This window comes from Nomascus leucogenys, chromosome 1a, assembly GCF_006542625.1.
Source record: "Nomascus leucogenys isolate Asia chromosome 1a, Asia_NLE_v1, whole genome shotgun sequence".
NCBI classification, from domain to species: Eukaryota; Metazoa; Chordata; class Mammalia; order Primates; family Hylobatidae; genus Nomascus; species Nomascus leucogenys.
In genome coordinates this window covers 66,598,004-66,610,373 of record NC_044381.1, presented here as the reverse complement: position 1 = coordinate 66,610,373, position 12,370 = coordinate 66,598,004, and the positions used below count along the sequence as shown (strand labels likewise).

At 47.4% G+C, this 12,370-nt stretch overlaps 1 protein-coding gene across 2 annotated transcripts in view; it reads left to right on the top strand.

Moving 5' to 3' along the window:
* NEMF (nuclear export mediator factor) overlaps positions 1 to 12,370 on the top strand; it is a 79,275-nt gene that overhangs the window by 42,796 nt on the left and 24,109 nt on the right. For both annotated transcript variants that reach the window (XM_030810132.1, XM_030810130.1), the window contains exons 17-18: positions 5,027 to 5,130; positions 5,834 to 5,896. In XM_030810132.1, coding sequence (XP_030665992.1) covers positions 5,027 to 5,130; positions 5,834 to 5,896 — 167 coding nt within the window. The remainder of the gene's footprint in view (positions 1 to 5,026; positions 5,131 to 5,833; positions 5,897 to 12,370) is intronic.

The following is a 12,370-nucleotide window of genomic DNA, read 5'->3' as shown; positions in this document are numbered from 1 at the left end:
GGCGCTCCTCACTTCTTCCCGGACGGGGTGGCCGGGCAGAGGCGCTCCTCACTTCCCAGACGGTGGGTGGCCGGGCAGAGGCGCTCCTCACTTCCCAGACGGGCAGCCGGGCAGAGGCGCTCCTCACTTCTTCCCGGATGGGGCGGCCGGGCAGAGGCGCTCCTCACTTCTTCCTGGACAGGGCGGCCGGGCAGAGGCGCTCCTCACTTCCCAGACGGGGCGGCCGGGCAGAGGCACTCCTCACTTCTTCCCGGACGGGCGGCCGGGCCGAGGCGCTCCTCACTTCTTCCCGGCCCGGCAGGCCCCCCCCCCCCCGCCCTCCCCTTCCCGACGGGGGGCCGGGCAGAGGCGCTCCTCACTTCCCGACGGGGGCCGGGCAGAGGCGCTCCTCACTTCCCGGACGGGGCGGCCGGGCAGAGGCGCTCCTCACTTCTCCCGGACGGGGCGGCCGGGCAGAGGCGCTCCTCACTTCTTCCCGGACGGGGCGGCCGGGCAGAGGCGCTCCTCACTTCCCAGACGGGGGGCCGGGCAGAGGCGCTCCTCACTTCCCAGACGGGGTGGCCGGGCAGAGGCGCTCCTCACTTCCCAGACGGGGTGGCCGGGCAGAGGCGCTCCTCACTTCCCGGGGGGGGCGGGCGGGGGGGGGGCGAGGCGCTCCTCACTTCCCGACGGGGGGGGCGGGGCTCCCACTCCCGACGGGGGGGCCGGGCAGAGGCGCTCCTCACTTCCCAGACGGTGGGTGGCCGGGCAGAGGCGCTCCTCACTTCCCAGACGGTGGGTGGCCGGGCAGAGGCGCTCCTCACTTCCCGACGGGGGGCCGGGCAGAGGCGCTCCTCACTTCCCAGACGGTGGGTGGCCGGGCAGAGGCGCTCCTCACTTCCCGACGGGGCGGCCGGGCAGAGGCGCTCCTGGGGGGGGGGGCAGAGGCGCTCCTCACTTCCCAGACGGTGGGTGGCCGGGCAGAGGCGCTCCTCACTTCCCAGACGGGGGGCCGGGCAGAGGCGCTCCTCACTTCCCAGACGGTGGGTGGCCGGGCAGAGGCGCTCCTCACTTCCCAGACGGGGTGGCCGGGCAGAGGCGCTCCCTGGGCAGAGGCGCTCCTCACTTCCCACGGGGGGCCGGGCAGAGGCGCTCCTCACTTCCCGACGGGGGGGCCGGGCAGAGGCGCTCCTCACTTCCCGAGGGGGGCGGGCAGAGGCGCTCCTCACTTCCCAGACGGGGGGCCGGGCAGAGGCGCTCCTCACTTCCCAGACGGGGGGCCGGGCAGAGGCGCTCCTCACTTCCCGACGGGGGGCCGGGCAGAGGCGCTCCTCACTTCCCAGACGGGGGGCCGGGCAGAGGCGCTCCTCACTTCCCAGACGGGGTGGCCGGGCAGAGGCGCTCCTCACTTTCCCAGACGGTGGGTGGCCGGGCAGAGGCGCTCCTCACTTCCCAGACGGTGGGTGGCCGGGCAGAGGCGCTCCTCACTTCCCAGACGGGGGGCGGGCAGAGGCGCTCCTCACTTCCCAGACGGTGGGTGGCCGGGCAGAGGCGCTCCTCACTTCCCAGACGGTGGGTGGCCGGGCAGAGGCGCTCCTCACTTCCCAGACGGGGGTGGCCGGGCAGAGGCGCTCCTCACTTCCCAGACGGTGGGTGGCCGGGCAGAGGCGCTCCTCACTTCCCAGACGGTGGGTGGCCGGGCAGAGGCGCTCCTCACTTCCCAGACGGGGGGGCCGGGCAGAGGCGCTCCTCACTTCCCAGACGGTGGGTGGCCGGGCAGAGGCGCTCCTCACTTCCCAGACGGTGGGTGGCCGGGCAGAGGCGCTCCTCACTTCCCAGACGGGGGTGGCCGGGCAGAGGCGCTCCTCACTTCCCAGACGGGGTGGCCGGGCAGAGGCGCTCCTCACCCAGACGGGTGGCCGGGCAGAGGCGCTCCTCACTTCCCAGACGGGGGTGGCCGGGCAGAGGCGCTCCTCACTTCCCAGACGGTGGGTGGCCGGGCAGAGGCGCTCCTCACTTCCCAGACGGTGGGTGGCCGGGCAGAGGCGCTCCTCACTTCCCAGACGGTGGGTGGCCGGGCAGAGGCGCTCCTCACTTCCCAGACGGTGGGTGGCCGGGCAGAGGCGCTCCTCACTTCCCAGAGGGGGGGGGGGGGGGGGGGGGGGGGGGGGGGGGGGGGGGGGGGGGGGGGGGCAGAGGCGCTCCTCACTTCCCAGACGGGGGTGGCCGGGCAGAGGCGCTCCTCCGGGGGGGGGGGGGGGGGGGGGGGGACTTCCCAGACGGGGTGGCCGGGCAGAGGCGTCCTCACTTCCCCGGGGGGCCGGCAGAGGCGCTCCTCACTTCCCAGACGGGGCGGCCGGGCGAGGCGCTCCTCACTTCCCAGACGGGCGGCCGGGCAGGGCGCTCCTCACTTCCCGACGGGGCGGCCGGGCAGAGGCGCTCCTCACTCTCCCAGACGGGGGGCGGGCGAGGCGCTCCTCACTTCCCAGACGGGGCGGCCGGGCAGAGGCGCTCCTCACTCCCGAGGGGCCGGCGGGCCCCCCCCGCGGCCGGGCAGAGGCGCTCCTCACTTCTTCCCGGACGGGGCGGCCGGGCAGAGGCGCTCCTCACTTCCCAGACGGGGGGGGCGGGGCCCGGGCAGGAGGCGCTCCTCACTTCTTCCCGGACGGGGCGGCCGGGCAGAGGCGCTCCTCACTTCTTCCCGGACGGGGCGGCCGGGCAGAGGCGCTCCTCACTTCTTCCCGGACGGGGCGGCCGGGCAGAGGCGCTCCTCACTTCTTCCCGGACGGGGCGGCCGGGCAGAGGCGCTCCTCACTTCTTCCCGGACGGGGCGGCCGGGCAGAGGCGCTCCCCGCGTCCCAGACGGGGCGGTGGCCGGGCAGGGGCTCGGGAGGCTGAGGCGGGCAGAGCACTCGGCGTCAGGAGCTGGCGAGCAGCGTGGCCAACATGGCGGCCGCGCGCCTGCAGCCAAAGGAGGAAAATCAGGCAGCGGTGGTGTGCGGTGGTAGTCCCAGGCAGTCCGTGGCGCGGGCAGCAGCGAGCTGAGTAGATTGCGGCCTGGGCCACAGAGGGAAAAGAAGAAAGGAAGGAAGGAAGGAGATAAACATCTTAAACAACAGAAAACAGGGTTAGAGAGCAGAGAACCCTGACAGCAAATTTACCAGGGTGGAGTTTTTTCCCCACCCTAATAAGCCTGAGGGTACTGCAGGAGACCAGGGTGTATTTCAGTCCTTATCTCAACCATGTAAGACAGACACTCCCAGAGCGGCCGTTTGTATAGACTTCCCCCCGGAATGCATTCCTTCCCCAGGGTATTAATTATTAATATTCCTTGCCAGGGAAAGAATTTAGTGATATCTTCCCTACTTGCATGTCCGTTTATAGGCTTTCTGCAAGAAGAAATATATGGCTCTATTTTGTCCAACCCTGCAGGCAGTCAGACCTTATGGTTGTCTTCCCATGTTCCCTGAAAATCTCTTGTTATTCTGTTCTTTTTCAAGGTGCACTGATTTCATATTGTTCAAACACACATTTTACAATCAATTTGTACAGTTAACACAATTATCACAGTGGTCCTGAGGTGACATACGTCCTCAGTTTACGAAAATAACAGGATTAAGAGATTAAAATAAGACAGGCGTAAGAAATTATGAAAGTATTGTTTGGGAACTGGTAAATGTCCATGAAATCTTCACAATTTATGTTCCTCTGCCATAGCTCCAGCTGGTCCCTCCGTTCAGGGTCCCTGACTTCCTGCAACAAAAGAGAGAAGATTAGGATAAATATTTTAGCTTTTCTATATATAAAGAATCTTGAGACGGATACTCAGGAAGCCAGTCACAATGGCTCCCTCTTTGGTGTAGTGACAGGAACTGAAGGGATGCAGGATCTCTCACTATCTTTTTTATATTTTTATATTTTTTATTTATTTATTTTTTAGATGGAGTCTCGCTCTGTTGCCTAGGCTGGAGTGCAGGGGCGCGATCTCAGCTCACTGCAAGCTCTGCCTCCTGGGTTCATGCCATTCTTCTGCCTCAACCTCCCGAGTAGCTGAGACTACAGGCGCCCGCCACCACACCCAGCTAATTTTTCATATTTTCAGTAGAGACAGGGTTTCACCATGTTAACCGAGATGGTCTCGATCTCCTGAGCTCGTGATCCACCTACCTCGGCCTCCCGAAGTGCTGGGATTACAGGCGTGAGCCACTGTGTCCAGCTGACCTTTTTTATATAAGTAAAAAATTTTATTCAACCATGAGTATGTGTTACCCAATCAAAAAATCAGAGTAGAAAATAGTAAAGTCCTTTCACTATTATATTAGGGAGTTTAAGTTAAGTATTTGTGCTTAGTCTACCATTTTTAACCAAAAGTTTTAAAAATTGTGGATTAAATCATACAAAAGATAATCTCTGTAGTCATATATAATGTAGCAAGTATTTATGTTCATCTGTCTTGCATGTCATTTTCTAAATGTCATACAGATAATATACTCTATATCTTGCAGGTATTAACATGAAAACCCAAGTTATTTTGTCTTTTGAGAAAAGTGATAATTTTACCCTCCTAAAGACAATTTTTGGTCTTTTGTGTTTAAAAAAATGTAAAGAATATCATATATAAAGATTAATTACATTCATTTATTGAGAGCAGAGTGGGAAAACATTTCTTTCTTATTAGTGATCTAAAGCCTATTCAGTGCCTCACTAAAAGAAAGCTAAACCTAAGGACCATATGACATTTTATACTTTTGCTTTATGAAATTTGTTGTTAGAAGTTCAGTTTAAGAAGGCTATATGGAGTAAGGAGATGACTTTTTTAAACATAGAATTTAATTTCTTTTTTCTAAGACTGTCTTAAGAATCTCCTAGGGCAATTTGTATTATAGGGTTTTAGTAAAATTCAGCTTGATGCCTTAAAACAAATTAAACCATCAACTTGTCTTAAACTACACAGGCAGGATACCTTCCTTTTTTGTTTTGTTTGCAAAAAGGGTATGAATTCAGGCAGCTATAAAGAAAAGTTAACTTTTTTCTTTCATTTTGATAGGTTTGAGAAATTTCTATGGTTCATTAGCTCAGAGAACTATCTAATTATAGGTGGACGAGATCAGCAACAGAATGAAATAATTGTGAAAAGATACTTGACACCAGGTAGGTAAGATTAAAATTCAGAAAAATTTTCTCTTAAATGATTGGATCAGTTATCTCAATATTAGGCATTGATTTTCTTGTTATACTCTTTTGTTTGATAGATTTAACTAGTAGAAAGATTTGGTGCATGATGCTTCATGGTTTGTTCAATATGTGTTTTGATGCTTTTAGTTCTTAAGTGAATATTCCTAAAATGGTATTGCTGAGCTAATCTGCAGTGTTGGACTTTCAGTACTGTATTACATTAACAGAGTAACTTTCAGTCTTCGAAGTTATTGTAGGTCAAATTTTTAAAAGCTTACTGTTGCGGTGTTAAAGTTTGCAATCATTTTTCACACTTAGAAGTAGGACTTGGCCGGGTGTGGTGGCTCACGCCTGTAATCTCAGCCACTTTGGGAGGCTGAGGCAGGTGGATCACCTGAGGTCAGGAGTTCAAGAACAGCCTGGCCAACATGGTGAAACCCTGTCTCCACTAAAAATACCAAAAAAATTAGCTGGACATGGTGGTGCACACCTGTAATCCCAGCTACTTGGGAGGCTGAGGTGGGAGAATTGCCTGAACCTCCAGGGCAGAAGTTGCAGTGAGCCGAAATCACACCACTGCACTCCAGCCTGGGTGACAGAGCGAGACTCCATCTGAAAAAAAAAAAAAAAGGTAAAAAAGAATTAGCACTTAAAGTGTCATTTTTTGTCTGTATTTAAGGAGACATTTATGTACATGCTGATCTTCATGGAGCTACTAGCTGTGTAATTAAGAATCCAACAGGTAATATATTTCTTTCTATTCAGAATTCCTGTTCCTTTCTTTAAAATATTTTTAGTGTGACTGTAAGACAAAAATTTAATAGAGGGCCAGATGTGGTGGCTCACGCCTGTAATCCCAGCACTTTGGGAGGCTGGAGTGTGAGGATTATTTGAGGCCAGGAGTTTGAGACCAGACTGGGCAAGAAAGTGAAACCTCATCTCTAGAAAAATTTTTTTAACAAGCTGGGTGCAGTGGCATGCACCTGTAGTCCCAGCTACAGAAAGCTGAGGTGGGAGGATCAGCTTGGGTGACAGAGTGAGACTTTGTCTCTAAAACACACACACACACACACACACACACACACACACACACACACACATAATAGAAAAAGATGTAATGATAAAAGGATCAATCTATCAAGAAGATGTAACAATTATAAACATATGTGCCGCTAATAACAGAGCCCTAGAATGCATAAAGCAAACCTGACAGAATTGAAGGGAGAAAGAGATAGTTCTACAATAATAATTGAGGACTTTAATACCCAACTTACAGTCATAGATAGAATAACTGGACACAGAATCAGCAAAGAAATGGAAGACTTGAACAACACTATAAACTAAATCTAACAGACATCTCTAGAATACTCTACTTAGCAGCACCATACAGGTTGAGTTATCCTATCTGAAATGCTTGGGACCAGAAGTGTTTTTATATTTTGAAGTATTTGCATTATACTTACCAGTTGAACATCCCAAATCCAAAAATCAGAGATTCAAAATACTCCAAAACATTTCTAGCAAACTCCAGTGGGCATTTTCTTTGAGTCATCATGCTGCACTCAGAAAGTTTTAGATTTTGGAGCATTTTGGATTTTCAGATTTGGGGTGCTCACCCCGTATTCTTAAGTGCACATGAAATATTCTCTGGAGTAGACCATGGGATAGTCTATAAAACAAGCCTCGGCCGGATGTGGTGGCTCACGCCTGTAATCCCAGCACTTTGGGAGGCTGAGGCAAGCAGATTATGAGGTCAGGAGGTCGAGACCAACCTGGCTAACATGGTGAAACCCTGTCTCTACTAAAAATACAAAAAATTAGCTGGGTGTGGTGGCACACGCCTGTAGTCCCAGCTACTCGGGAGGCTGAGGCAGGAGAATCACTTGAACCCAGGAGGCAGAGGTTGCAGTGAGCTGAGACGGCGCCATTGCACTGCAGCCTGGGCGACAGGGCGAGACTCCCATCTCAAAAAAAAAAAAAAAAGCCTCAATACATTTAAAACTATTGAAATTAGACAAAGTAAGTTTTCTGACTATAATGGGGTGAAATTAGAAACCCAGAGTAGAAGAAAATGTTTTAAATTCATAAGTATGTGGAAATCAAATATCACAGTTATAAATAAGGAATGGAACAAAGAGGAAATCACAAAAGATGCCACAAAACACTTTGAGATGAATGAAATGAAAATACAATGTATCAAAACTTGTGAGATGCAAGAAGAGCAGCCCTTAGGGGGTAATTTATAGCTGTAAATGCCTATATTTAAAAAGAGGAAAGATCTCAAATCAGTAACCTAACTTTGCACCTTAAGAACTAGAAAAACAACCCAAAGCAAGGAGAAGGAAGAAAATAGTAAATATTAGAGTAGAAATGAATAAAACAGAGAATAGGAAAAAAAAATAGAGAAAATGAACAAAACCCAAGTTGGTTCTTTGAAAAGATAAACAAAATTGATAAACCCTTGGCTAGACTGACCAAGAAAATAGAGGACTCAAATCCCTAAAATCAGGAATGAAATAGGGAACATTACTACGGACTTTACAGATATTGAAAGGATTATAAGGGAATACCAACAGATTATGTAACCTAGATGAAATGGACAAATTCCTAGAAAGATATAAATACTAAAACTGACTCAAGAAGAAATAGAGAATTGAAATAAACCTGTAAGTACAGAGATTGGATTAATAATAAAGAAAAATATAAAAAAAAAAACTCATCAAAGAAAACCCTAGGCCAGATGGCTTCACTGGTGAATTATAAAGAAGGTCGAATGCCAGTTCTTCACAAACTCTTCCAAAAAATAGGATCAATGGGAACACTTCCTAACTCATTCTACAAGGCCAGTATTACAAAACCAAAGATAACACAAGAAAACTACAGACCAATACCAGTTATAAATATAGACAAAAATCTTTGACAAAATATTAGCAGACCGAATCTAGCAGCATATTAAAATGACTATATACCATGACAAAGTGTAATTTATCTCAGGAATGAAAGGTTGGTTCAGTATATGGAAATTAATGTAATACAATCTACTAATACAGGACAAAAAACACACATGGATTATCTCAACTTATGAAGAAAAACCATTTGGCAAAATTCAACATTTGTTTGTGATAAAAACACTCAGCAAACTAGGAATAGAAGGGATATTCCTCAACTTGGTAAACAAGCATTTATGAAAAACCCACAGCTAACAATCATACTTAATGCTGAAAGATTGGGTACCTTCCTCCTCCCATCAGTAATAAGACAAATATGTCTATTCTTGCTATTTCTATTTAACATTATACTGGTGGTTCTATATAGGTCATTAGGCAATAAAAAGAAATAAAAAAAATCCAAACTAGGCAAAAGTAAAACTAAATATGTTTACAGTTGATATGATCTCACACATTTAAAAAACCTAAAGAATCCACCAGTAATTATCAGAGCTAATAAACAAGTTCAGCAATGTCCAGGATATGAGATCAATAAACAAAAACAGTTGTATTTCTATACACTACCAATGAATGATCTGTAAAGGAAATTAATAAAACAATTCAATTTGTAATTAGCATTAAAAAGAATAAAATACTTAGGAATCAATTTACCAAAAGACTTACAACACTTATAGATAACAAACTATAAAATTATTTTAAGGAATTAAAGACCTAAATTGGACATCCCATGTGCATGTATTGGAAGTCTTAATATTGTTCTGATAGCCGTACTCCCCAGTAATCTAGGAATTCAATGTAATCCCTCTCAAAATTGCAGCTGCTTTTTTTGTTTTGTTTTGAGACAGGGTCTCCTGTCATCCAGGCTGTAATAAAGTGGTGCGATTGGCTCACTGCAGCCTTGACCTTTCATGCTTAAGTGATCCTCCCATCTCAACCTCCTGAGTAGTTGGGACCATAGACATGTGCCACTGTGCCCAACTAATTTTTGTGTTTTTTGTAGAGACAAGGTTTTGCCATGTTGCCCAGACTGGTCTCGAGCTCCTGAGCTCAAGCAGTCCATCCACTTTGACCTCCTAAAGTACTGGGATTACAGGCATGAGCCACTGCCCCTGGCCCTGCATTTTATCTTATTTTTTCAGAGATGGAGAAGCTGATTCTAAAATTCCTGTGGTAATGCAAGGAGACTCAGATTAGCCAAAGCAGTATTGAAAATGAAGAGCAAATTTTGAAGGACTCATGTTTCCTGATTTTAAAGCTTTCTACAGAGTAACAGTAATCAGGACACTGTGGTACTGGCATGAGGATGGACAAATAGATCAAGGGATAGAATTGAGATTCCAGAAATAAACCTGTAGTTTATGGTCAGTTAATTTTCAGCAGGGGTGCCAAGACCAATGGGGATAGAATTTCCTCTTTCTTTTTTTTTTTTTTTTTTTTTTTTAATTTTTTGTTTTTGGTTTTTCGAGACAGAGTCTCGCACTGTCTCTCAGGCTGGAGTGCAGTGGTGCGATCTCGGCTCACTGCAAGCTCCGCCTCCTGGGTTCACACCATTCTTCTGCCTCAGCCTCCCGAGTAGCTGGGACTACAGGCGCCCACCACCACGCCCAGCTAATTTTTTGTATTTTTAGTAGAGATGGGGTTTCACCGTGTTAGCCAGGATGGTCTTGATCTCTTGACCTTGCGATCTGCCCGCCTCGGCCTCCCAAAGTGCTGGGATTACAGGCATGAGCCACCGCACCTGGCCTCTTTTTTTAAATAGACATTTTTTTCGACCAGTTTTAGGTTCACAACAAAATTGAGCAGAATGTGTAGTGATTTCCCAACATACCCCCTGCTGCATACATGCATAGCCTCCCCATTATCAATATCCCCCACCGGAACGGTACATTTGTTACAACTAATGAATCTACATTGACACATCATTATGGCCCAGAGTCCATAGTTTGCATTAGGGTTCACTCTTTTTTTTTTTTTTGAGACAGTCTCACTCTGTTGCCCAGCCTGGAGTGCAGTTGCGTAATCTCAGCTCACTGCAACCTCTGCCTCCCGGGTTCAAGCGATTCTCTTGCCTCAGCCTCCAGAGTAGCTGGAATTACAGGCACGTGCCACCACACCCGGCTAGTTTTTGTATTTTTTAGAAGAAACAGGGTTTTACTATGTTGGCCAGGCTGGTCTCGAACTCCTGACCTCAAGTGTTCTGCCCACCTCGGCCTCCCAAAGTGCTGGGATTACAGGCATGAGTCACCGAGCCCAGCCAGGGTTCACTCTTGATGATGTATATAGTCTTTGAGTCTGGACAAATGTATAAAACATGTATCTGCCATTATATTATCATACAGATTTAGTTTGGCTGTGCTAAAAAAAATCCTCTGTGCCCTGCCTGTTCATCCCTCCTGACAACCACTGATCTTTAAAGGCTGGCTTCTTCACTTAGTAGTATGCTTTTACCTTTTCTCCATGTCTCTTCATGGCTTGATAGCTCATTTCTTTTTATCCCTGAATAACATTCAGTAGTCTAGATGAACCACAGTTTATCCATTAATCTACTGAATTTGGTTGCTTCCAAGTTTTAACAATATGAATAAAGCTACTATAAACATCTGTGCAGGTTTTTGTACGGATACAAGTTTTCAGTTCATTTTGGTAAATACCAAACATCAAGATTGTTGAATCACATGATAAGAGTATTTTTAGTCTTGTAAGAAACCACCAGACTGTCTTCTAAAGTGCTGTACCCTTTTACATCACTACCAGCAATGGGAGTTCCTGTTGTTCCACTGCCACCAGAATTTAGTGTTGTCAGTGTTTTGGATTTTGGCCATTATCATTGATGCATAGTGTATTTCAATGTTATTGTAATTTGCATTTCCTTGATGACATATGATGCAAAGCATCTTTTCATATGCTTATTAGATATTCATATGTATATCTTTGATGCAGTATCTGTTAAAAGTCTTTGGCCCATTTTTTAATTGGGCTGTTTGTGTTTTTACTGTTGAGTTCTAAGAGTTTTTTTATATTTTAGATAACAATCTTTTATCTGCTATGTCTTTTGCAAGTATTTTCTGCCAGTCAGTGGCTTAACTTTTTAACAGTAGTATGGCACTACTAGATATCAACATGCAAAAGATTGAGGTTAGACCTCTTAATCACACCATTTATAAAAATTAACTTAAAATGCATCCAAGACCTAAACTTAAAAGCCAGAAGTATAAAGCTGCTAGAAGAAAACAAGGCATAAATTTTCATGATCTTCTATCATGCAATAATTTCTTAGATATGATACCAAAATCATAAGTAATCAAACAAAAAACAGGTAAGTTAGACATAAAGTTAAAAACCTTAATTCAGCCCGGGCATGGTGGCTCACGCCTATAATCCCAACACTTTGGGAGGCCGAGGCAGGTGGATCACCTGAGGTCAAGAGTTCGAGACCAGCCTGGCCAACATGGTGAAACCCTGTCTCAACTAAAAAATATGAAAAATTAGCCTGGTATGGTGGTGGGCGCCTGTAAGCCAAGCTACTTGGAAGGCTGAGTCAGGAGAATCACTTGAACCCTGGAGGCGAAGGTTGCAGTGAGCTGAGATGGCATCATTGCACTCCAGCCTGGGCAATGAGTGAAATTCCGTCTCATAAAATAAATAAATAAAACCTTAATCCAAAGAACATTATCAAGAAAGTAAAAAGACAACCCACAGAATAAGAGAAAATATTTGCAAATCATTTATCTGATGAGACTAGTGTCCAAAGGATTCTTAAGTTTAAACAATAGAAAGGGAAGTAACCCAGCTGAAAAATGAGCAAGAGATTTGAATGGATATTTCTGCAAAGATACATGAATGGCCAACAATCACATGAAAGGATTCTCAGTATCATCAGTCTTTAGGAAAATTTAAATCAAAATCACAAGATACCAGTCAGGTGCTGTGGCTCATGCATGTAATACCAGCACTTTGGGAGGCAGAGGCAGGTGGATCACTTGAGGTCAGGAGTTTGAGACCAGCCTGGCCAATATAGTGAAACCCCATCTCTAGTAAAAAATATATATATGTATAAAAATTAGCCGGGCGTAGTGGTGCATGCTTGTAATCCCAGCTACTCAGGAGGCTGAGGCAGGAGAATCACTTGAACCCAGGTGGCGGTGGTTGCAGTGAGCCGAGATCGCACCACTGCACTCCAGCCGGGGCGAAAAGAGCAAGACTCCATCTCAAAAAAAAAAAAAAAAAAAAATTACAAGATACCACTTTATACCCACTAACACGTGTTG